General features: G+C 43.6%; 1 protein-coding gene across 3 annotated transcripts in view; it reads right to left on the reverse strand.

Annotated features, from left to right (window-relative positions):
* The window catches only part of LOC136646075 (sorbin and SH3 domain-containing protein 1-like), a 209,615-nt gene that overhangs the window by 92,321 nt on the left and 92,764 nt on the right, over positions 1 to 24,530 (reverse strand). For 2 of the 3 annotated variants that reach the window (XM_066622642.1, XM_066622641.1), the window contains exons 3-6: positions 10,647 to 10,735; positions 8,561 to 8,634; positions 3,031 to 3,086; positions 980 to 1,051 (exon numbers count right to left, since the gene is read on the reverse strand). In XM_066622642.1, coding sequence (XP_066478739.1) covers positions 980 to 1,051; positions 3,031 to 3,040 — 82 coding nt within the window. In that variant the 5' untranslated portion in view covers positions 3,041 to 3,086; positions 8,561 to 8,634; positions 10,647 to 10,735. Of the gene's footprint in view, positions 1 to 979; positions 1,052 to 3,030; positions 3,087 to 8,560; positions 8,635 to 10,646; positions 10,736 to 14,151; positions 14,290 to 24,530 lie in introns of those variants that run through there. The other variant, XM_066622643.1, reaches the window with a different exon arrangement.

Here is a 24,530-nt window from a genome sequence, read left to right on the forward strand (position 1 = left end):
CTGGAAAGTCAGCAGCAAATCAAGAGCTATCTATGAGGCTCAGGCATACAGTACACTGGTACATGCGCAGAACCCACTCCTGCGCCTTGGCGTGGCTTTAAATGTACTGAACTGAGCCTGAGAAAAGCCAGCAGCACAGCTCTAGGAGAGCTGGAAGAAGTGCCATAGAAAGACACACAGACTTTCCAGATGTTCCACATGCCCACCAGATAAATTTCATTGAGGCCCTTTAGCATCTAGGAAGATGTACTGCCTTGCCTTCACAGAAGGCTTGCTTCTGCTGGTTTTAGGTGCTACTGTTCCAAATTACTCATTCAAAATGAAATTGTATTTATGTTTTATGACAGCTAAATTCTTTGATCATCTTTAGGTAGAAAATATTATATAAATATAAAATTAAAATAAGCAAACAACACTTGACCATGAGGGTCACTTGTAGTCTCCATGTTACAAGTCACTTGTGTTATTAAAGCCAAGTGCTGTTTCCTAACTTTGACCAGCCAGTACTAGCCAGGCTTAGGGTGAGATAGAAATTGAGGCAAAATAGGCCCGTAACTCTAGAGCAGATGTTCCCAAACTGTGACATGACAACACCCCAGCCAGTGAACCTCTGTTGCTGCCCCCTTAAGGGCAGCCACAGAACTGTGGAGTACTCTGAAAATGTTGACCACAACTTTGTATGTTTCCCTTAACCCCACTAGTGGCTGTTTCTATACTCTTTAGATTCATGTGAATATTCGGCACAAGCAGTTCTCAACAGACTGTTCCATTAGCCAAATTCAAAACTACAAATTTGCAATTATGTCACATGTTTCCTTTTCCAGTTCACTTTTGGAAATTTACTATTCTGCATCTTCCTTTAAGTTCTAGAACTATATCTGAATGTTATATGCGCAAAAGTACAAAGAAAAAGTAACAGTATTCCTTTGGTCCCAGAGGAGTAGCCCCAGAAATAACTTCTCCATGTTATTCAACATACCTCTGTCTTGTCCATTGCTGCTCAGTACTAACCCATTCACAACGGTGTTGCCAGCATCAACTTCTTTGTGTTCTGAAAGAATAGCAGAAAAGATCAGCATAATGTTTTCATGCTAAATCCTAGAGGATAATGAGGTTTTCACTGGATTACAAAATCCTATGTAAAACCCCTGCTTTGAGGATTCTGTCAGCATCCTGGAGAACACCCTGAAAAGCCTCTGTCATCTGGACAGAGAATGGCTGCTTGTGCTCTGTTGTGCTTGCATCTCCTGCCCCCACTCTCCTAGAGCACTCCACTCAGTTGAGTATTCAACTGCCAGAAAGCTCTCTTTCTAACATTAAGGCACCTATCCTCTCTGTCCATATTTCCTTCAATTGCCTCCCTCAACTTCCCCATTTCCCTCAGCTTCCCCCCTTCTCCTGTTCCCGTCTCTCTTATTTACTTCAAATCCTTCCTTGAAACTCAACTCTTCCCTGAAAACTGGCTTAATCCCTGCTGTTCTTAGGCTACTATAACTAAGGGCACAAACCTAACCATTTTCCAGCACCGACAAAGGGCAACTTCGAGGTAAGGGAACAAACATTGCCATACCTTGAGGAGGCCTACGTGACTGCCCCCAAACTGGTACAGCTATGCTGGTGCTGGAAAGTTAGTTAGGATTGTGCCCTAAGCCTAAGTACCTGTAATAAGTCCCTATTCCATCTCTGCATGTTTTTTAAATACTTTTTTTGTGTTATCGCCTTATGCCTTTAATAAAAGTAAAATAGTCTTTGAAAAAAATTGTGAGCTCCTTGCAGTCAGAGAACCATCTTTTCAAATTTCTTCTTAATCTCTTCTGCAACATAAACCACTTTACAAGATATTTCGCTATGTATACCATCTGAGAACATCTGTATTGAAAAGTGGTACATCAATATTCTAAATCTAGGCTACAAGCTGCAGATTAAATTTCTTTATCTTGGCTGAAAGTTGCACTGAGCCCAATTTAGAGATTGGGTTATTTTATTGGGCAGGAGGTCTGGTCTAGAGGGTAGAGCCTCCATTTGCCTGAAGATTAACATCCACAAGGTCGCCAATTCGAGGCCACCGGCACCATGCGACCTTGAAGCAGCTGGCAAGCTGCAGCTGAGCTGTTCCATCTGCTCGGAGCGTGGGAGGATGGAGGCCAGAATGTTAAACCAGATCGGAGTGTAACACCTTGAATGTAGTGGTTCTTGAAAGAAAGAACCTTCTTTCAATTTGTAAAAATCCCTGCGTGGATTTAATAAGCCTGCCTATGTAAACCGCCTTGAATAAAGTCTTGAATAAAGACCAAGAAAGGCGGTATATAAATACTGTATATTATTATTATTATTATTATTATTATTATTATTATAAGTATGAGCCCAATCCTGTCGCACGTAAGGCCGTAAGGCACGTTTGCAGGGCTCACCGCCAGGCTCCAGCCGGTGCTGGGCTAGCGCAGGGCAGTGGCCCAAGTTCCGTGGCTTGGTGGTCTGGGCGTTCTGGGGTGGGGAGAGGCCAGCGAGGGCGGGCGGGAGGCGTGCCAAGGGGAGGGAGAGAGGCGGATCCACAGAGCTGTGCTCCGCAGGATCCAGGGCACTCATGCAGGGCTGAGCGCCCTACACAAGTGCCTTTTCGTCCCTTTTCCCTACACAAGTCCCTTTTCAGTGCCACCGAGTCTAGGCGCTGTGGGCAGCTCAGGATTGGGCTGTTCATCTGTTGACAGATTCTGTCGTTGAATGCAACTGATCTAGAATCACAATAACAGAGATTGGAGAATAAATATACATGTTGTAGAGGGGCTACCTTATATGTTTTTTATCTACAGAGACTACCATTAGTTTCCGGTTAAGATGAAATGGTCATGGAATTAACACATAACTAATTATTCAAAAGAGACCTTATTCTTAGGAGCTCAGGATGTGCGTTGATTAATTGTAATATCTGAAACAAGTCCTATTGAATGCAAACAGCTCTGAAATGTTTCTGGAGAAAAAGGTTAATCATGACAGGGAAAGAGGTGGATGAGAAACAAAGATCCTACTTACCAGAAGTCATTGCACCAGAGGCACTTGGCTTTTGAATGCACAAACTCTGGTTCTCTCTGAAATAAAAAGATGGGAAATGTCACAAATGTATGTTCACTAGGGATAAAAACAGAATGAGCATGAATTGTACTCTAGGGTACTGAACTACCATAACTTCTTCATTGCCTCATGCACACATGTGCACACAAAAACACACCAAGGTTGAAGAGATTGTCGTCATCCATGAATAGCTGACAGCCATCATAATGACTTTAAAGTTGAAATTTATATCAAGGAGAAAACATTACTGATAATGGCACAATTTGTAAATGTGATGCTGTGTAAGTGGGATGAAAGTTCACGAGTTTCAATTTCCACTGGAAAAGATAGCCTAAGAGTATTTTGTTGAATCAATAAGCAATTATGGAGGGGAAATGCACTCAAGTGCATTGGGCATAGTTCAGAGTTAGCCCAGGGAAGTTCCCAACCAGCAAAAAGAAACTACAGTATGTCATTCCCGGGTGACTGATCCCATTCAGTCACATGGGTTATTCTAAGTGTCTACACAAAGCATGAAAAAGGAGCCAAACTCAGTTAATTCAGGAAGATCCCCCAAACTTGGCATCCTTTCACTAGTTCATACTTGCATAAAGGCTCAGGAGTTTCTGCTTCTGGACGTGGCCGGTTGCACCTGGTTAAGGGATTGCATCTTGAACTAAGACCAGGAGTTTCTTAGTGGTACACATATCTCTTGACATCAATAAAACATTTCAAAAAGAATACTGAAAACTAGAGAATGGGACTGAATTTGGAACTAGGGGGATTCAAAATCTAAAATCTTAAGATACCCAAATCAACTTTTGTATTTATTTTCAGGTAGTCTACTTCCAGCAGTCGCTCAGAGCATTTCACAAGAGGAAGTCAAGAATCTAACAAAATATAGTAGCAACCTCCCTTAATGATAATCTGAAGTCCAGGATTAAGAAATGAACACTGCATTTTGCTGAGACAAAAGTAAGAACTAATGGCTGTGTACAAGTAATTAGAATAGTGAATAAATTATATTACTATTACCTTTCAGAGAATCAAACAGTCTATCAAATTAAGCCAATCATCAGCTCAACTAGGAGCATGAATTGTTTATAGTTTGTAAAAAGAGAGTAATGCTAATATAGATTGTGTCTTGCACAGTTCCTATGAAAAGCACTATTAAAACCACCAAAGCTTTTTCATTGACAAATGAAAAACAGCCCCAAACACAGCTTTCCTCTGGAAGGACTCTTGGCTTCCTGGCAAGAGGCTGACAAAGCAGTCTGTGCATGTTTATTCAGAACTGTCCCACTGATATCAGTGGGGCTTACTCCCAAGTATACCTAGGGTTGCAATCTAAGAAAGCAAGTCTATCCAGAAATCATACTAGACAAGGCCAGAATAACTCCTAGGGATGAGCACTTATTTAAAAAAATGGAACCGATAATAAAGAATAAACAAATGGTAATCCATTTGTTTTTGTTTTACACCAATATCAGTGAGGACCAGACCTATTACATCGTCTGATGCTTATAATATTGTTATTTTCCAAACAACATGCATGACATTTTTTAGGTTTGTACCAGTTCCCCTTGGGCACCATACTTGTAAAATACTGTAGAGATTAGCTACAATGAACCAGATGTATGGGTAAATTAAAATGCATTCATTTTTGCTTTATGCTGGAATCACTGAAAACCCAGCTTGCCTTTTGATGAGTGTGTACTTTAGGGTTTTCTGTCCAGATTGTATTATGTTGTTCAGGGACTATACTCATTAGGGCGCAATCTAGCCCTTGACTTGGGCTGCACAAGTCCCTTGCGCTGGCCCAGGAGGGTCGCAAACATGCTATAAGGCACGTTTGTGCCTCCTCGGGAGTTGGCTAGGCCGGCACGCAGAGGTGCACTGGCCTGTGGAGGCTGGAACAAGCCGACGGAGACAGTGAGGCTTGTGTCAGCCCAGCTGGGCCGATGCAAGGCTCTGAGGTAGGTGGGGAGGGGGCGGAAGGGAGGAGGCAGAAGGGAGGTGTTCCTGGACAGCGGGAGGGCAGGGAGCGGAAGGCAGGGCTGAGATGTGGCAGTTATGCTGGATCCCAACCCCTGTTTCCAGGGAAATTGGACGGCTTGAAGCCACCCCGCTCTCCTCACCTCAAGAGGTGGCGCAAGTTAAAGGAGACCAATAGGGGAGAAGGCGCCTTACCCAGGGGTAAGGGGAAAAGTTTCCCCTTGCCTCTGGCTGAGCTGCATTTGGTCCCTATCCTGTGCTGGATACAACACAAGCCTCCTGTTCCAGTGCAGGGTAGGATTGCCCTTAATGTCATAGGGATCAGATACAAAGAACCTATTCTAAAGCACACAACTAAAATAGATTTGCATTGATTGCAATGACAGAAATCCAACAGCTCTTCCCCTACTTCTAATTGCTGTGTTTCCCATCCAATTGGCATAAAATGTTCAGGAATTCTACTACGCCCTTAAGGCATCATATCTGGGGGAGAAACTCATATACTCAGAGCAAGCATTTCTCATTTTACAGGCAATCTAATAGGGTATGCAACTAGTACAAACCTTACATTGCTTTCAGTGGGGAAAAAAACCCAATTTCCCATTAAATGCAATTTTGAAGACAGCTGCAGTGCAAACGTAGCTAGAGAAAAAGTTGATTTGCCAACTAAACAGTAGACTTCATATTCAATTCAAAATCAGGTTAAGGTTAAGGTGCATACAGTTATCTAGTATTGTAGATTTATCTCAGTTCAGTTTAAAAGTTCAATTTTAAAAATCCACATACCATATGCATTCAGATAAAGCGAAAGAGGAAATTGCCTGGATTGCATGCTCTTGAATTCTTTTTAAAAAACTGAAGTGTCTATTGCTTGTCTGTGTGCCCCCCAGGTATATCCCCACTTGCAGAGCAGAGGCAGTAGACAATGCAAGTATAGACAACTGATTGTATAGTATAGACAACCATTTAATCAAGGGTGCTGATTAAATGGAGATTAGGCAATCTTAATCCCCAGAGCATGGAAGGGTGTGAGTTTTAGCTTGCCTGAAATTATCACTTTGTTTACACATACGCTTTCGGCCTACTGCACTGGCACACCTTCAGGTACACCAGCACAACAAGGGCATTGTCAGTGCAGCAGTCCCTCTGGCATTATGTGCAGTGCTCCCACTGCTCCAGCATCCAGAAAGCTGCATACCACCAGCAGTGTTGCGCAGACCAGTCAGCAGTAGAGTTCTGTCAGTGGAGATCTGGGGATCAGGGTAGATTGCAGTGGCATGTGCCACATCTCAACCCACTGGCCCAACCCACACACTTCCCCAGCAGGCTCCTCAGATCTATGCCAACAAAAAAGCAGGTATGGATCTAAAGAGTTCCACCAGGGACCACAAGGAGACTTACAAGAAGCTAAATTTTGCCCCTTACCTTTTCTAACCAGCCTGGTCCCTGGACAGTACACTGGATGCAGCAGCCAGCATGCTGGCAGCCTGCATCCCTCATGCCATTGCCTAGTAGGATTGGGCTGCTTGATTTTTAAAGTGAACTGAGATCTGCAGTAATGTCCTAAGAGAGTAGTATAAACCCTGAAAATGTCATGCATGTTGGTTGGAAAATCACAGTTGATGGGGTAGGTCTCCACTAAAATTAATGTAAAATGAAAAGAACAACAAAATGAATGAAATAGTTTTTTTTTTCTTTTCCACCTGCCTGATGTGCAACTTTAAGCAGCAAGGATAAGCCAATATTTGTTGATCCACATCAGTATAGCACCATAGTTACACCAGCATGACCACAAAAATGGCCCCCTCCCTGGTGAATGGGTGCAAAATAGGCATAGTTTGGGAGAAACAGAAAATAAAAGGAAGGCTGATGATGGCTCCACCAGATCACTGATTGGATCAAGCCACGAGCAGCCAACTGAAGAGATGCTCTGCTCCAAAAAGCTTTGCATGGGGGCTTTCTTCAAGCAAAACTATCAAAGAGGCATCTGCTGCTGCTGTGTACCAAACCAACTCTCCAAAAGATTTCAGATGTTCTCACAAAAGTGTGATGCTCTCCCTGGATGCAGAGCACAGGTAGCAGTAGGAGTCACAGAAAAAGAAAGCCAAGATATCATTTCACATTACAGACTCAGAAAGGCCAACAAATAGGTGGGTTCTAGGTGGTACTCTAGAAGCACCTTGAAAACAAAATCCTAATAACCTATGATACACCCTGTGAACAGAGTGTTCTTAATGGACAGTCTCCTGAAACTTGGAAAACTATGAAGGCATTACTGATTTATTTGTAACGTTTGCATCTTGCCTCTGAACTGACAAGGCTACAAGAGCAGTTTACATATAAATCAAGCTATGGGAAATCATTCCAACAGGAAAAAATGGTGGGGATGATGATGGCACTGGGCTGCAATTGGAGCAATTTTTAGGCAACTGGGGAGGTTTTGCCCAATGGGGCCCCACACACAGTGCCCCCCACTGCCCTTCTGCCCACCACTGCTTCCAATTGGCACCATGCTGGTGGCAGCACGCGCACCTCACTCTTTTCCTGCCCTCACATCTCCTAGCATATCTACCCATCTTGCTCCAGAGTGGGCTGCTGTGGATGGGGCAGCAACAGGTGAGAGTTGGGGAGCACTGCAGGCTGGGTGTGCGCTCCCTCCCGACCTCCCTCCGGCTGACGTCCCAGGTGCCTATTCTGCACAACCACTAAAGGTAAAGGAGTTCTATCCACCTGCACAGAAATAACAGATGTTCTATTCTTGGTCTGGCTCAAGAGCTAAAAAAAATTAATAGACAGTCAAAGCTTGATCACCTTTCATCATGGAAGAGAACTGATCCTGCCAATGTTCTTCCGTCCAATTTCACTGATTAACCAAGATGGAAACATCCCCGTGAACCAGCTCAGCATCTCTGGCTTTCCTCATCAGTACAAGCAAAGCTCTGATAGAACAGCCTTCTCCAGAACAGCTCCTGAGACATCTGGATTTTGCTTGGACCCAACTTCTGCACAGCTATAAATGTGGCATATTTCATATCACATGCCTGTGTTTCAGTCAACTGCAGTATACTTATCCCTGAGCCATTTCTCTCTCCAATTTTATTCCTACTACTGGTAGAGACTGTTGCAAACTTGATTAGATAGAATTCTAACTTCAGAGGAATCATCCTCTTACTCTATTTGATCTTACTCTATTTGTGGTGAATCTACAAGACTAGATACCTGTAAGAATTTAATTCCTTTAAGGCTTCCTTGAGTTTCAAAATAAGCTTTGATAGATCAAACACACAGTGTAGCTTTCTCAAGAAACAATGGATCCCTTCCAACTGCAATTCTCTTTTAAATGAGAAATTAAGGGAATGAATACAGCACATCCACTCACCTGTCAGAACCCTATAATGCTAACTGTACACAATTAAAAACATAATGTGGTATTTGGACCAATGGGCAAAAGAATAATCAGTCCTGGTTCAGACAGACAACCCTGTTCAAAATGATGGTTGTACCTCTTTTCTTATACCTGTTTCAAACTTTATCCGTTTATATTCCAGATAAACAGCTGAACTGACAGCAGAAGCACTTCTTGGATTCCATCTGTAAAGGAAAGACATCCGGTTTAGGCTTGGACTCTATACAGAAAAATCATAGTGTGCATATGGGGAAAAGAGCAAAGCATAAATGGTAAAACAGGGAAAAACACTGATTGCCTCCAGCCTAGACTCAAATTTCCACTTCACCCCTTTAAGCTTTAAGGATAGACTCAAAGATTTCAGTGCGTTTTTTACTATTTCCACCACCTTCAAAGCAATTACACCAGGCTACCATTAGTTAGGTTACAGTAGTCATTTCCAAATAGCTTTATCTGATTTCTACAAATTCCAAGTCACTTGAAAAGCGGTAACTTATTACTAGAAGTTTCTTAAACATTTGTAATTTTTCGCAGATTTTGTTTTTTTCCCAAGGAGGAAAAGTACAGAAAGCAGTGTTATGTGTTTTTATTCCAAGGGTGCATTTTTATAAATTATAATTGCTTTAAAAGTGTACTAGGTAGGAGATATAGGTGGAAAAGTGTCAGCAGATGCAGCCACAGTTACTACCCATGTACACAAAACCTCCAGCCCAGCCCAGCCCAACTAATCTACAGTGACCAAAATGTAGAGGTGTTTTATTTTTACCCAGATACCTCCCAAGAAGGACACAAGACAGAGGCTTCAGGTGATTGTAATTTATTGAATTAATAATAATAACCTGCAGCAGGGAAAAATTAAGTTAGTAAAAACCTCAAAGTGTGCTGTCCATTAATAGCTGTCCTGTCCATTAATAGCTGGGGGTAAAACGGCACTAGCTATTTACCTCCCCCAGACCCCATGGACATGACACCATGGCTCCAGGGGTCACCCAATGAGAGACTGCCCCAAGGGACTGAGGCAGCTGGCCATCACTGACTTGCACAAGGCTAAGCCTTAAACTGGGTCTTGCTTAACTAGCCAGGGGCTAGCCAGTCAGCCTCACCAACCCAGACAAGTGGAGCGGTCCTGGCTCAATCCTTGACTTTGCTTACCTCAGCATGTATGCCAGCCCCTCCCCCATCCTGGTTACCCAGCCAGGATGCCACCTGCCGCACAGGAGGGTTAGGCTAGCACTTAACCCCCAACAAAAGGCCCCGCAGACCCTGCTGCAGGTTGAAAAGGAAAATATCAGCCCCAATGATGGACAAATGTGCTCCATCACCTTTGAACAGCGACAGTGAGGAGAACATAATACTCAGGTGAGAAATAAAGATTCCACTGAGCTGAGACACGACCTGCCTCAGGTATGCATTAATCTTCCACCTGCAGATGTCAACCACAAGGGGGATGACAGCTCCACATGAAACTCTCCAGGGAACCAGACAATTACTATCCCAGGCAACCAGCTTTGTATCAGGGTGAGATCCTTATGGACTTGCAGCCTCAAGGACAATGAAGAAATCTGGCACAAGTCATTCTCACCCAGATGCACTACAATTATCTGAGACAGCAGCTAGGTATCTAAGAATTCACGCAACAGTGGGAGAAGCTGGACCCAGAGCATACCCCTGTTGGCAGCCCACCACACCCGTGCCCAGTTGCCCAAACCGAGCTGGGTGCCGATGTCCAAGGCTGCTACCCTGATCTGGGGAATGACTAGCAGGAACCTGACAAAGCCCAGCCCAGCCCAACCAGTCTACATTGACCAGTATGTAGAGGTATCTTATTTTTTCAAAGATTATGCTTTTTCCCCAAGAAGGAAAAGTGCAGAAAGTGGTATTATGTGTTTTTATTCAAAGGCATATTTTTATAAATTATAATTCTAATTATAATCACTTTTAAAGTGTACTAGGTAGGAGATATAGGTGGTAAAGTGTCGGCAGATGAAGCCAAAGTCACTACCCATGTACCTCCCCCCAGTCCAGCCCAACATAAGTGACCAGGAGTTTTATTTTTTTCAGATTTCAGGACAGGTGTGTGTGATTTTTTTTACAAAAAAGAGAAGTGCAGAAAGTGGTGTTATTTGTTTTTATTTTGTTATCCCTGAAAAATTACACCTCTGCTTATTACATTTATAAGTTATTCAAGAGTTAGTACCTTTACAAAGAAGCTGGTTTGATGGATGAAAGGTTTGTCTCGCAGATCTACCCGATATTACTGCAGGAAAAGCAAGACGATAAAACACCCTATAAGAACAAATAAGAGAACATTTATGTCATTTCATGTATTTAAAATATTAGACATGGAAACGAATAAAGATGATTTTAAAATAATTTGGCTAACTAATTCACTCTGCAACAACATTAGATAATTTTGTTCCAATATGCAAACCTCCTGGTATATGTCCCCAGCTGGAATCAGACACATATATGACTCAAGCAATGGATGATACTGGAAGGGGTGATCAGAGAAGGGGATCAAGTTACACACATGTTGAAGTTCTGCCATGATGCAAAATCTGGGAAGGATCCAAAACTTCACAGCAAAAATTAACATGTAGGTGGTGAAACTAAACCCATTAACCATTATAGTAGAGTATGTGAACAAGGAAAATAAAAAATGCAATTTTCTGATAGTCATAGTCCAATCAGTGCAAATTCCTGCACAGCAGCATGGCAATGCTGGTATGGGCTGCACTGCATCCTGCACAGGAATTCTGCACGCTGGAGGTCTTCGTAGGATCGTGCAGTAAGCCCCAACATCGGCAATGATGCAATTAGGACCTGTGAGAGCTCTACAGCTGGGACAAGCCTGTGTTGCCCTGTGTTGGCAGATCAGGCCCAAAAAGGGGGATAGGATTTGGCAAGTGTGGCTGCTGTCAATCCCTCCCCCTTTTGGGCCCAATCCGCCCACCCCACCCTGTTGCCACCCTCCCTCGCCCCGACAAACCCCCTCTTTGACTTCCCCCGACCCTGTTTCCGTGCGGAAATTGGCACATGCAAGCAAACAGGCAGGCATGACCTGCCTGACTGCTATGCTGCTACAAAGTGCTTTATGGCACATTTGCAACAGTAAGCATTGTTGCTGTATGTGCAGCAAGGCCCACATGCTGTTCAGGAATGTGCCATTAGATTCATAACATCCTGGCGGCAGCAAGTCTCATTACAGCATGGAAATGAAAATGTGGAACAAGGCCAAACTGGGCAATAATTTAATTTAAACCCACCTTTAACAGAAGAGTGGAAATTGCAGTTTTGGAGATAAATCGCCATTTTGAGGGGTGATTTTAATTTAGTTTTGTTTGCTGTGCAAAGAGTAGGGAGAGAAAACATTAAGCCCCTTTCTAACTGCATCCTATACTCCTGTGCCAAAATCCCCTCCAGAAGAGTGGCTCTTTAGAAGCTTCTCACAACCACTTTCACTCCATTTCCATGTTTAAAAGCTTTTATTAAGATACATTCACTGTTTGGTCTATGATTCATATCTACCATTTTAATTTTATTTTAAATGTTTAGAATTTTTTTTACAAAGGACATTTTCTTTTAGTACTGTACTTCACTAATGACTTCCTTGCTTTGAGGTAGAATAATGAATTACGTAAAGATCTTGCTCTTTTTGAGAAGTTCTTGACATATTGGTAATAATAATTTAGCCATCACCAGTAAGTTCTACCACAACTATTCTTTTTAAAGGCTTAACAGCCAGATTGATTGCTATTTTCATCTTGCACCCCAATTCTACCTAAGCACCATACTTCTCTCAAACACATATACTTGTCAAGTTTTTAATTTAATGACTTGTTTTTGGAATTGGAGACATTCCTAACCATGTGCTTTTAAAATTCTGCTAAGATCTACTTAGGAGACACAGATATTAATTTTCAGCCCTTCTAGACATTCTTCCACGCATCTTTGGAAAACAGTAGCAGCATTCATGAGACCAAATGAAATCCAAACCCACTTAATAGATGCCAAGGCGTAATAAAAGCCACAAGAGGTCTACTTTTAGTATTCATGAGCCCCTGAGAATATGACTTGGCCTGATCTAAAACAGAGAACCATGACTTTCCCCTGCCATCCATTTTTCCTTCTCTCTCTCTCTCTATCTTCTCTCTCTCAAAACCCCTTTTGTCTTATCCCTTTATCCAAAACTACCTGCCTTTCCTGATTATATGAGGTTAATATTATAATCTCCATTTTGCAGATGGGATATTGAGGCACAACAGTGCTGTTGTCATAAATTTGTAAGTGCAGAAGCACATTATGAAATCATCAAGAGTCCCCATTAAGACTACACAAAGAAAGAAAGAAAGAAAGAAAGAAAGAAAGAAAGAAAGAAAGAAAGAAAGAAAGAAAGAAAGAAAGAAAGAAAGAAAGAAAGAAAGAAAGAAAGAAAGAAAGAAAGAAAGAAAGAAAGAAAGAAAGAAAGAAAGAAAGAAAGAAAGAAAGAAAAGAGAGTTTTCTTCTCCTGCTACTGATTCCTTGTTTGAAACATGTAATTCTTCATATTCAGATCTAGCTCTCTTTATTTCAAACTCCTGAAGTAAGTTACAATAGTTCAAACAAATCTATAAACATTGAATTTAAAAAAATTTCTAATAAATAAAATGTATATTTGAGTGCTGGCCTCTGCATGTTTACTCAGAAATAAGTTCCACTGTATTCAGTATGACTTACACTCAGGTATATTTGGATAGGACTGTAACCTTAGGCAGCCTTTCCGAAAAACAATGGCCTAGACCAGTGGTTCTCAAACCTTTTAGCATCGTGACCCACCTTGTCCTCCATGGTAGGTCATGATATGATACTATCTGTTGCACTGCAAATTATTACTGAGAGCCTGCAGAGGCCATTTCTGGGTTGTGTCAGGCCTGTGAGCCACTCCATTGGCCTCACTGGGGCCCAGAATGCCTTGTGAACACAAACCAGAAGTTGTGGAAGCAAACCTGAAGTTGCTAACACAAAACAAAAGTTGCTTCAGGTCGCGTATGCAGGGCATTCTGGCATTCTGCTGCAATCCACAGTTTAGGAAATGCTGGTTTAGAATTTGACATATGCCCCAGGCAGACTTTCTCAGGCTGCCTCCTGCTGTACCTGAGGCTTATTTTGGGCGAAAGTCCTTTGAAAAAAATTTCAGTGGCAGCACTTGAGCATTCCTGGTGATGTCATCACTGCTCCTGCTGTAAGAGAAGTCCCAGAGGTCCACTCCTCCACTGCTCTGTGACCTCAATCCTGATGCAGAGAGAGGCTTCCCTAAAGCTATCTATTGAGTTCAGGGCAGAGGTGAAATTCCCAGTTGACAGGTCTATTTGCCAATATGCCAGAGAACCTCTGTGTCAATGTAACTCTACAGTAGCATGCATTGCAAATTCTGAAACTCCAGACATCTTCATTCCCCATTACAGCATCCCCATTATACATTATGGCTATATAACTTTCGAATTCTAATAATATACAAGATGTCATTCATTCTTTAAAAAAAAATAAAATTAGGAACAGTTTTCGCAAGAATTGTTATTAATGATGCCTTAAACCTGGACCAGAAATGAAACAATGCACACAAGCTGGTTAAGGATACACTGAATTACACCCAACATCAGATGATCAACACAAAATTGCTAATATTTTACTATAAAAAGAAATGAGACCATCTACATTCTTACCTTTGGACACACTCTTCCATCAGAGGTGCCATACTCTGCACCCCTCATTTGAACCAGAGTGTGCTCACTTAATCTTAGCTTGCTCAGCGTCCCTTTCAGTGGCTTGGCTGAAGTGTAGGAAGAATTAGTTTAAAGAGGCTTCTTCCTTCTCTTCTAATGCCCTTAAATGCATTGCTCCTCCCACTGCTGGGCTTTAATTAGCAGAGCTTGTCTGAGTCATGTCATGCTGTTGCCTGCTTGACAATTGGCAGCCGCCCCCTCCCTGACTGCCTGTCTTCTCACTCTGACATCATGCAGATTCCAACTAGGGCTGTATGAAGCCTGTTATAGGGACTGAGATAGAGAGAGAGGATAGAAGAAGGAATAGAGATGGAAGGGTCTTTACAGAATTAGTTGGGTGGAACATGTGGAAAGCATTTCAGTAGGCAGGCAGGCAGACAATGATGAGGGCATAGTTTCATCACTTGCACATAACCAGCATCTACTATGCAGCGCCACCAATCTTACTTCAATGGACAGGGATCATATCTGTCTGACAAGTATTTTCCACATTTGGCAGCCCTGAGAAGGGCGGTAGGAAGACAAGGACTGCATGCTTTGCTCTCTCTCCCCCTCTCTTTCCCCAACAGTGGAGAGTTCAGGGTAATCTTTTCCAGGACAAATTTCCCACAGAAAAGGTTGGAATCTCGTTAGGGTCTCTGTAGGATTCAGTTTATAAACAGCAACAACAGGGGAAGGAACAGGCAGTTCCCATAGACCAGTGGTTCTCAAACTCTCCCAGAGAGTTTGAGAGCCACTAAGTACTTGTGTGGGTGGGAGGGGGGAGGCAGCAGGGGCGGAGGAAGGCAGTGGCACGATCCCCAGGATTGCGCCGCTCAGGGGGGCTGCAGGGGCTTGGGTACACGTACCCAAGCCCCTGCAGCCCCCTGGGGGTGCGGGGAGCCCGGCGCGACCTGCAGCAGTGAAAGTAGATTTCGCTTTAGCGGAGGCGCAATCGCTCCGCATCTACTTTCACTGCTGCGGGAAGTCCTGCTGCAGGTCGCGCCGGGCTCCCCGCATCTCTGGGAGGCTGCAGGGGCTTGGGTACACGTAGCCCCCCTGAGCAGCGCGATCCTGGGGACCTCAGGACCTGAGCAACGCGATCCTGGGGATCGTGCCAGGACTTCCTGGGGATCGCGCCGCTGCCTCCTCCCTGCCTCCAGGCTGCCCCCGCCCCTTAAGGGGGCAGGGGCCAGGGCCCGCAGGCTGGGGCATCACGATGCTCCAGTTTGAAAAGCCCTGCCATAGACTATGCTAACCCAAAGCAGAATCAGTCACTATACACAAGGCAAAAATGTCCTTATTGGGAAAGTCACTTCCATGTGGGAAATGGCATGCAGTTTGTTGTCTGAGATAAATGCACACTTATTTCTATACTGCCTAAGGGCACAAGCCTAACCAGGTTTACTCAGAAGTAAGTCCTATTTTGTTCAATGGGGCTTGCTCTCAGGAAAGTATGATTAGGATTGCAGCCATAGGCTCACAAGTGAGAAATAACTGCTAGTTGTGGCAGGCTTCTCTGTGCATGTATGGGAAAATCAGACACGCATGTAACACATAACAACCAACAAGCAGGATTCACACAATATTCTATATGAAAATGACTTCTTCATTGTTTGAGGTTACCATCAGTGCAAGCCTCAGCAAGCTCTGACGACATCAAAATGGTTTTGTACAGCCTCAGTGTTCCTCAACCACAGCAGCCACCCGTCTCAAACAACTTCTTTGGGCCCACAAAATGGTCTTCCTGATAAACAGTAAACACTGCAACTGGCCCGGCTCAGAGCTACCCTAAAACCAATATTGTTTTGGGATAGGGTGCTTCACACAAGGAATGTGGAGATGGAAACACTCAACAGTTATGTGCTTTGACAAATCTAAGTAATTGAATCTGGTTACGTTCCAGGTTTTAAAAGCTAGGGCTTTGGAGGGAATCCTTTAAAGGATGCCCTGAATTCTCAGGAGATTCAAGTCCTAGTAGGGATTCCTCAAGAGATTAGTTCCACTTTGACTCCTCTTCCCACTTCCTCCAAATAATCTCTTCTCAGTCACAAACAGCATGTCATGATTTCCCTTGCTAACTGGGCAAAGAGGCACCTTTTCAAGTAGTGTCAAGTATATTTAGCAAGGGGAGAGCAATTGTCCCTCTTCACCCAAAAGCATGGGGCCTTTTCTAGTGGCTGTTGCTGGTGTCTCTTCTATATATTTTTTTAGATTACAAGCTCTTTGGGGAAAGGAAACCATTTATTAATTGATTTTACCACGTAAACCACTTTATGAACTACTCCTGTTGAAAAGCGGTATATAAATATTCTTAAACAACAACTTTCAGTGTCAATATTGTGATCCAATTTTTATTACATAACTGTACAAGACACTTCAAGAAAGAAGTCCAAGACACTTCTTTCTCACCTCACCTATCCTGACACTGATTGCCTGTTGCATCTCAGGATTTTTGAAAAAGCATGAAATAATTTGTACAGCTAGGAATTCAGGCACAAGCAATGTCATCTCAGAATACATTACTCCATGCAAAACCAACAGCAAGAAAATTCAGGGAAAACTCAAGATGCAAAGAAGTTGGGGACAGTGCAGGAAAAACCTAGATATAAATCCACGGGGGGGGGGGGGGAGGAATCAGTTCCAACATGTCCTACATAGCATTCCCCATCCCATGACTCTACAAACAGCCTACTTGATTAATGTTATTTTATATCATAGAACACTGTGAGAGCCAAGAAGCCTGTGTTTAAACTATAGGCTGCCTCAAACACAACACAGCCAGTATATTTGAAAGGTTTTGGCAATGATCTTCTAAAGGCATACAACAGGGGTGCTCACACTTTTTTGGCTCGAGAGCTACTTTGAAACCCAGCAAGGCCCGGAGATCTACCAGAGTTTTTTGTACAATGTTCACGCCATCATAACATATAACATTTATGTGTACAATGTATGTTGGTGTACCTTGAGCCCCACTGAGTATAACAGGACTTACTCCTGAGTAGACATGCCTAGGATTAGGCTGTGAGGCTGCAATCCTAGCCACACTTACCTGGCAGTAAGCCCCATTGAGTACAATGGGCCTTACTCCCAGCGTTTCCTCCCAGAGGCACCTGAAGGGGGGGGTCGGCACTCCGCGATCTACTCATTTTGCCTCGCGATCTACCGGTAGATCGCGATCCACCTATTAAGCACCCCTGGCATACAGGATACTAGACACCTACCCTCAAACAAGCACCTTGAGATTCAAAAAAAGGGCAGCAGTTGTCCTGTCATTTATTCAAGAAGACAAAAATCAAGAATTGAGGGTTTTTTTCTGATTGCTGCAAAGGTCGACCTAGATCTCCTCGGCCCTCATTCTCCATAGCTCAGGGAAATTTCCCCCTCACAACTCCATTCTGCCTGCAAAATTGAGAAGCATCTATCCATCCTTTCACACAGAACTGGCTTCCCTGATCCTTTTGTTGCTACAACCCCTAGCAGATGCCCCTGGTGAAGGAAAAGAAGCAACATGAAGGACTAGAAATTGTGCAGTTCTTATTATGTGGATGCACAACCTCATTTTGAGCATGAAGCTAAAATTCTGAGGAGACTCTGAGCAAATTCCGAGGAGGATTTCACAGATCCTCATTACCAAAGAAGACTTATAAAAATAAAAAAGGTATCGCTACTACACATGGCTAAAATGACACAGATCACCAAAAACAGATAATTCCTTCTCCGAAATGCAGCCTTGCCTATTGCTTAAAAATACATCCATGTGTAATTTACACATTCCAGTTTGCCCACCTCTTAAGTGATCCAATGCTTGGTCATTTTCCCCCTCCCTCATGTCGTAGAAGAGATTCAGATTCCACTGCTCTGTGGTATGGTTGATAGTCACTCTTCTTTCTTAAAAAGCATCCCAGGAACTAACAGCCCTTCTGTGTGAATCATCTAACACATTGCAGACAGGCCCTCACAAATGCTTACACTGTGATGTAAGAGACACATATATAGTCTTTATCTGGTGAGATATGTCTTTCAATAGGAGATGTAAACCAGGCATCTGCTTCATGAATTCTTGGCCTTCCTACATTACTGTTTTATAAGTAATAAATGCATTATGTTCCCTATGTACAAGTTATGTTTCAGGAGTATGTATATAAGTTGAAACAAGTAGGTAAGTTGAAACATCCAGTCCTTGCTGGTCCAGCACAATTGTGCCTGCACGAAGTCACCACCAAAGGACATACTGCACCTCTGTGAAAGAAGCCATCCATGACTTGACAAACCAGTGTAATTCCAAAGACTTGCCTATGGGCAAAGTATGACTCTTGGGTGACCACTGAGCCAAAGCAATTACAACACAGAAGGGCGCTGTCCAAAGAAGATTCTTTTGGTTTTAATTTTTAGTCACATTCATCAGAATTATAAGATTTAGATTTCAAGATTTTCAGTGTTGCTTTTTTAAAGAGAATAGATGGCAGCTGTAGGGCGTCCTTGACTGAACTCAATTTAACCCTCCTCTTCTTCCTTTTCTGCTTAGTAGTGGTAAAAGGTGGCTGTGTTTTGTATTTTGTCCATGGAGTTGCCTCCACTGAAAGCCCACTGTTTCTCATACAGTATTAATGTTCCCCTTGCAAAATCTCACCTCTGTGTGCCCAATGAAACTTGGCCAAGTTGGCGGATTCTTTCAACCTCTCCCTTCCTCCCCCAGGAATCCCCAGCTTTTCAATGTCTTCCAGCTGTGGTTTTCTCCCGTTGCAGCAAGGGGTTGCCATTTTCAAAGTTATTGAGCTGCTCCAGTTGTCTCAAAGCAGCTTCCTTATTCATTTTGCCCATGACTTCATAGCTGCACTTGCTTCAAAGCCCTGACCAAGTCCATTCGTAAGTTGAATGCTTGTACTTCATAAACATCAAACCACACCCTAATAAGTGGAAGGAATGATGTTTCAACCAGCTACATCATGGATAGCCAAAGGGCCTTGAAATAGTAGCAAACCTGTCTGTCTTAGTAAAGGGTGAGATGGAAAAGCCGGGGGGGGGGGGGGTTTCACTCCTCCAATCAAGTGACGCTATTACACCTGGGTTACTTAAGGACAAGGAAGCGCTGTATGTTTTTCTGCCATGGAACCTAATGCTGGTACCCCTTACACTCCAGTAAGTGCAGAATTCCTTGGACAGTGTTAAGTTGCTTGTGATAGGAACTGTAATCATACCTAGATATGTCAGGGAATTAATTTAAATTTCACTTTGTTTGCCCTTCTCTACTCCACACTTAAACAATGCAATGTGGGGGGGGGGGAGTGAGATTGTGGGCTTCATTCTTGAGTAGCATCCTAGCTCCGTCTGCTGGACAATCCTGCTTACTGTATCCATTTGATCAAGCTTCTGCTTTGTGCCCAAGTTCAGGCATTTCCTGTTAGCCTGCTTGTATAGTCCTTTTATCTACTTTTTGTCATCTTGTTTAATTTTTTTTCTTTTGAACTTTTAGGGCCCAATCCTATCCAACTTTCCAGTGCTGATGCAACCATGTCAATAGAGCATCCTGCCACGGGGGGGGGGGGCAGTGATGGAGACTTCCTCAAGTTAATGGAATATTTGTTTTGTTCCCTTACCTTGGGACTGCATTATGGCTGCATCAGTTCTGGAAAATTACACATGAACGGGCTCTTATTAAAATAATTACATTAATACTCCTGCCTGCCTAGTCCACGTCCATAAGTAATTCAGTGGGTTGTCACATCTTTCCACTCTTGCTACTATGACTTGAATTTTTTTTTTTTTAAACCCTGGCTTTCAGTGCTCTCCTGGGACGGTTCTTTTCCCCAGATAGCCCCCTCCGTCTGGTTCTCTGTAGTCTGCAATAGCAGCAGCAGACAGAAACTATCAGTTTCCTCCACTGTTCAGCAGTTGATCCATCAATGGTAAAGTGGGGAGCAGGAAGCAGTGCATGGCCACTATCCACTAACCTGTACTATCCACTTCTCTACGTGGGCAGGAGGTCTGGTCTAGAGGGTTGAGGCTCTGTTTGCCTGAAAGTCGCCAGTTCGAGGCCACCGGCACTGTGAATGGCGAGAACTTGAAGCAGCTGGCGAGCCAAGTTATTCCACCTGCTCTTTGGAGAGATGAAGGAGTTGCTTGTCAGCGTGCGTGGGAGGAATCTGGAGGCCAGAAAGTGATAACAGACCACAAAAGATCCATCTGAAATGTTGTGGTCCTTGAAAGACAGAAACTTCTTCAATTGTAAAAATCCCTATTGGGATTTAGTATTGCCTGCCTATGTAAACCGCCTTGAATTAAAGTCTGAGGAGAAATCTGATGACCAAGAAAGGCAGTATATAAATACCTGTATTACTACTACTACTACTACTACTACTCCCCTTGTTCAGTCCATTTTCTCCTGGGTCCTTTACCCCTAACAGTATAGACTCTCAAATTTATAAATGATGGAGGAAAAGAACTTTTCAGCTGAGTTTTGGAGACAGCTGGAGATCTGACGAAGCAAAGATGCCGGAAAGGATTATGTTTTTCTTTTAGCATTTTTCCAATCTGCTCTTTGAGCCACATAACTGCTGCTGTTTCTTGCACAGCAGACTGCAACTCTTTGAATACAAGCACACAGTAATGAGAGGGAGGCGGTGTTCTTAAAAAATAAGGAGTGAAATGTTTTCATTAAGGCTCTTATAAGAATGAGTATATTTCCTCCTGGTTCTAAAATTATGCAGAGCATGGAAAAAATTAGCAGAGGGAAGTTTTATCTCTCACACACAACACTGCAACTAAGGAACATCCAATAACACTGACTGGCAGGAGATTTAGGGTGTGCAAAAGTAGTGTATCAGGGTCGTGCCGTGACGTACTGTGGCGGTGAGGCCCAGCATGTCATGAAGCTCACTGACCCAGAAGTGATTTAACACTTCCGAGTTGCACGGAGCCACCAAATGTGACCAGAATCTAGTTTCAGTTGCATCTGGAGCCTTTCTAGAGAGGCTCAGCAAGGCCCCACCCTTGCACTCCTTCTGAGGGGGCTTTCTGAAACCTGTAGAAGTTGCACTTGGCCTCTGAGGGCTTGAGAAAGGCTCCTGGATGTGACAGGAGAACACTGGTCTGGGAGCTCAGATCTGGGTGGTCTGGGAGCTCAGGTAAGGCTCTGCCTCACCTGCCTCCAATGACCTTACATCCCTGCAGTGTATAATAATTCCAGGGCATTCACTACAAGATGTAGTGACAGCCACCATCTCAGATGGCTCTACAAAGGGATTAGAGAAATTCATGGAGGACAGGTCTATCAGTGGCCACTAGTCAGGACAGCTACACATTTCATGTTCAGAGGCAGTATACATCTGCATATCAGTTGCAAGGATACAATGATGGGAGAGAAGTATGCCTGCATCTCCTGCTTGTGGGCTTTCCAGAGGCAACTGGTGGATCACTGTGGGAAACAAGGGGCTGATCTAGATGGGCCTCTGGCCTGAGCTGACAGGTTCATCGTTTGTTCTTATGAGTTGCCTCCTTTTTAAAAGGAGCAAAAGTGGTGTTGGATTATTAAACAAATCTGGTACTGTTCTGGGGGACTAATTTGATTCACTGAATCATAAAGCTAGAAGGGACCTACAAGATCAATGGGTCCAACCCCCTGCCAACACAAGCTGTCCACAACTACAACATCCCCGACACATGGGTATCCAGTATCAGCTTAAAGATCTCCAATGATAGAGTGTTTGCCACATTCTGAGGCTGACTTTTCCCCTGCTGAACATTTTGTATCAGGAAGTTCCTCCTAGCATTCAACTGAAATCTCCCTTAAATCTCTTTGTCCTGGTCTATCTTCTGGAGCGATCAAGAACAAAAGTGCTCCATGTTCCACATGGCAATTCATCGGATATGGTGGTAGGAGGGAGAATGTATTTCCTGACCTCTGATAGCTACTTACTGATGCATCGGTTGTGCTGATCCAGGACATGCAAAGAGAAACCTGCCACTGCACCGTGCTATCATGCCAAAGCAGTGCACAAGCAGGTGTAAAACAAGCACAGAGAAGATATGTAAACATACTGGGTGGGAGAGGAACATTGGGCCTTGTGTGTAGAGACCACATAATTATGTCCCACAATATAGCTCAAATGACACAGTGAGCTAGCTATCTGTGAAATACAATCATGCAGTGAACTAAGAACTGCCACATTCTTGGAAGTGCAAGAAAGAGAGATTGTGTAGTAACGGCAAGCTTATCATCAAGACAGAGAATACATATGGCCACCTGTAGTAGTAGAATTGGTAGTTAGAATTGCTGTGTGAGGTATTTTTAAATCAGTGGATGCAGCAAGTGGCTGGCAGCTTCCACACTCAGAACAACAAATCAAAACTGCACTTCAAAGTATGCAGCGTCTTTTAGCACAGAATCTAATCCGACCTGCAGTCAGAGCCCACTTCTGGTTTACAGTCAGCGCTCCGGAACCTGGAGCTTCCAAAACCAGAAGTAGGCTCTGAATGCAGATCAGAGCTTACCACTGTGGAGGGGAGGTTCGCCAAGAGAGCTACAAGCCTCCAGGACTCTCCGGGAGGCTGCACAGTCCCCCTGGGTATGTAAAAATGCTCCAGTGTGCCCGCGGCACCGCAATCACTGAAGCACTCTCCAGGCATCCCTCCATCGCAGTCCCCACCCCTTCAAGCACTTAACAGCAGTTCTAAGACTCCTGGAGAGTTTGAGAACCATGAGTCTAGTCCAGGGGTCTCCAAACTCTTTGACTAGAGGGCCGCATCAAATATCTGGTGTGGTGTTGAGGGCCGGAAAAAAAATTTAAATATGAAGTTTTAATAAATAAGAGATGGAACTTAGAAGACTGAATAAATTAATGAATGGACTCATTCATTCAACCTCTCCAGCCCTCAGAACACCCTCCAGATGCAACCAGAGCACAGTCCTGGTCGTGTTCAGTTGAGTGGGCCAGCGTCTTTCAGGGGACAAGAGGCTGGCCGTGGGCCGGATAGAGGCTTGCCATGGGCCGCATCTGGCCCCTGGGCTGGGGTTTGGTGACCCCTGGTCTAGCCTAATTGTCAGTTTCATGACCCATTCAAAATTGGGCCGGGACACACTGGTGGGTCATAGACCCACAGTTTGGGGACCACTGTTCTAGGATTTTCTGATAAAAATCACATACCCATTTGTACTTTTTCCCCATATGCAAAAAGATGAAAAATACTCTGGAATTCTAGTTTAGATTGTAACTTTCACACCTGCATGTTATTTAAAAAAAGGAAAACAATGTTAGGAACAAATTATGTGTCACTAATTCCATTAGTAGTTTGGTGGTCCCGAGGGCAGAAATAGACATTACAATAGAAATGTGTTTTCCTCATAATTATAATGAAGAGGCATTTAAATGGGAGAACCAGTGGGCAGGACAGAGAGCTTAGCTACATCCACTTCTGAACAGCTTCTGAGGATCACCCCCTCCCCTTCCATCAGCCCCTCAAACCTGAAGCAAGCTCAGCTGGAGAGAAAATGGCCTTGGGGAGCATTTGGGGGGAAATGCTCCCCAACATGAAGAAAAGTTATGGATCCCTCTGCCTAGTGAGTCTTCCTTTCCCCACTCTGTTACCTCAGCAAATATGGGCTTGGAACCCCAAGTTTGTTGAAGCAATGTCTACTTCTGCCATGAACAGGCTACATCTGACCAAACAGCCATGCAGAAAACAACAGTCTTTTGCTGGTATCTGGAAGTTCAAGGATACATGGATGGCCCTTCTCACAGTCACAACCTTTAAGAAGATGCTGAGGGCTCAGGTGACCTTCCAGGCTTTCCCCGAGACCACATCTCTCATTTGCCCCTCCCTTCACCTTTCGGAATCATTTAGAACAGTGTTTCTCAAACTGTGGATTGGGATCCACTAGGTGGGTCGCCAGTCAATTTCAGGTGACTCCCCATTCATTTCAATATTTTATTTTTAATATATTAGACTTGATGCTACCATGGTATGTGACTGCATTTGGGGAAATGTTACAGACCTGTACTTTTAATAAGCTACTATGTATATTCTTTTAACAATGTTAGTAAACAGCAACAGAAAACAAGACTACTGCAAACAGCAATTGATCCAAATGTCTCTTGTAACTACTGAGGCACATCTGCACAGAATTCACATCTAAAAACAAATGGGTGTGCATTGCCAAACTCCCCCCCCCCATTCACTCAACTTTCCTGGTAAGAGAATAGCTAGTGTTGTTGATCAAGGGGCAGATCTAGCTGAGCCAACATGTTTCCCACATTTCAACGCAGTCATGGGTCTCACTGTCCTTCTATTAAAGAGTAACTGTTTTATTTGCACAAGTGCTGTTTTTAGATCCGAGAATG

Source organism: Tiliqua scincoides, chromosome 3 (assembly GCF_035046505.1).
Source record: "Tiliqua scincoides isolate rTilSci1 chromosome 3, rTilSci1.hap2, whole genome shotgun sequence".
Classification (NCBI taxonomy): Eukaryota; Metazoa; Chordata; class Lepidosauria; order Squamata; family Scincidae; genus Tiliqua; species Tiliqua scincoides.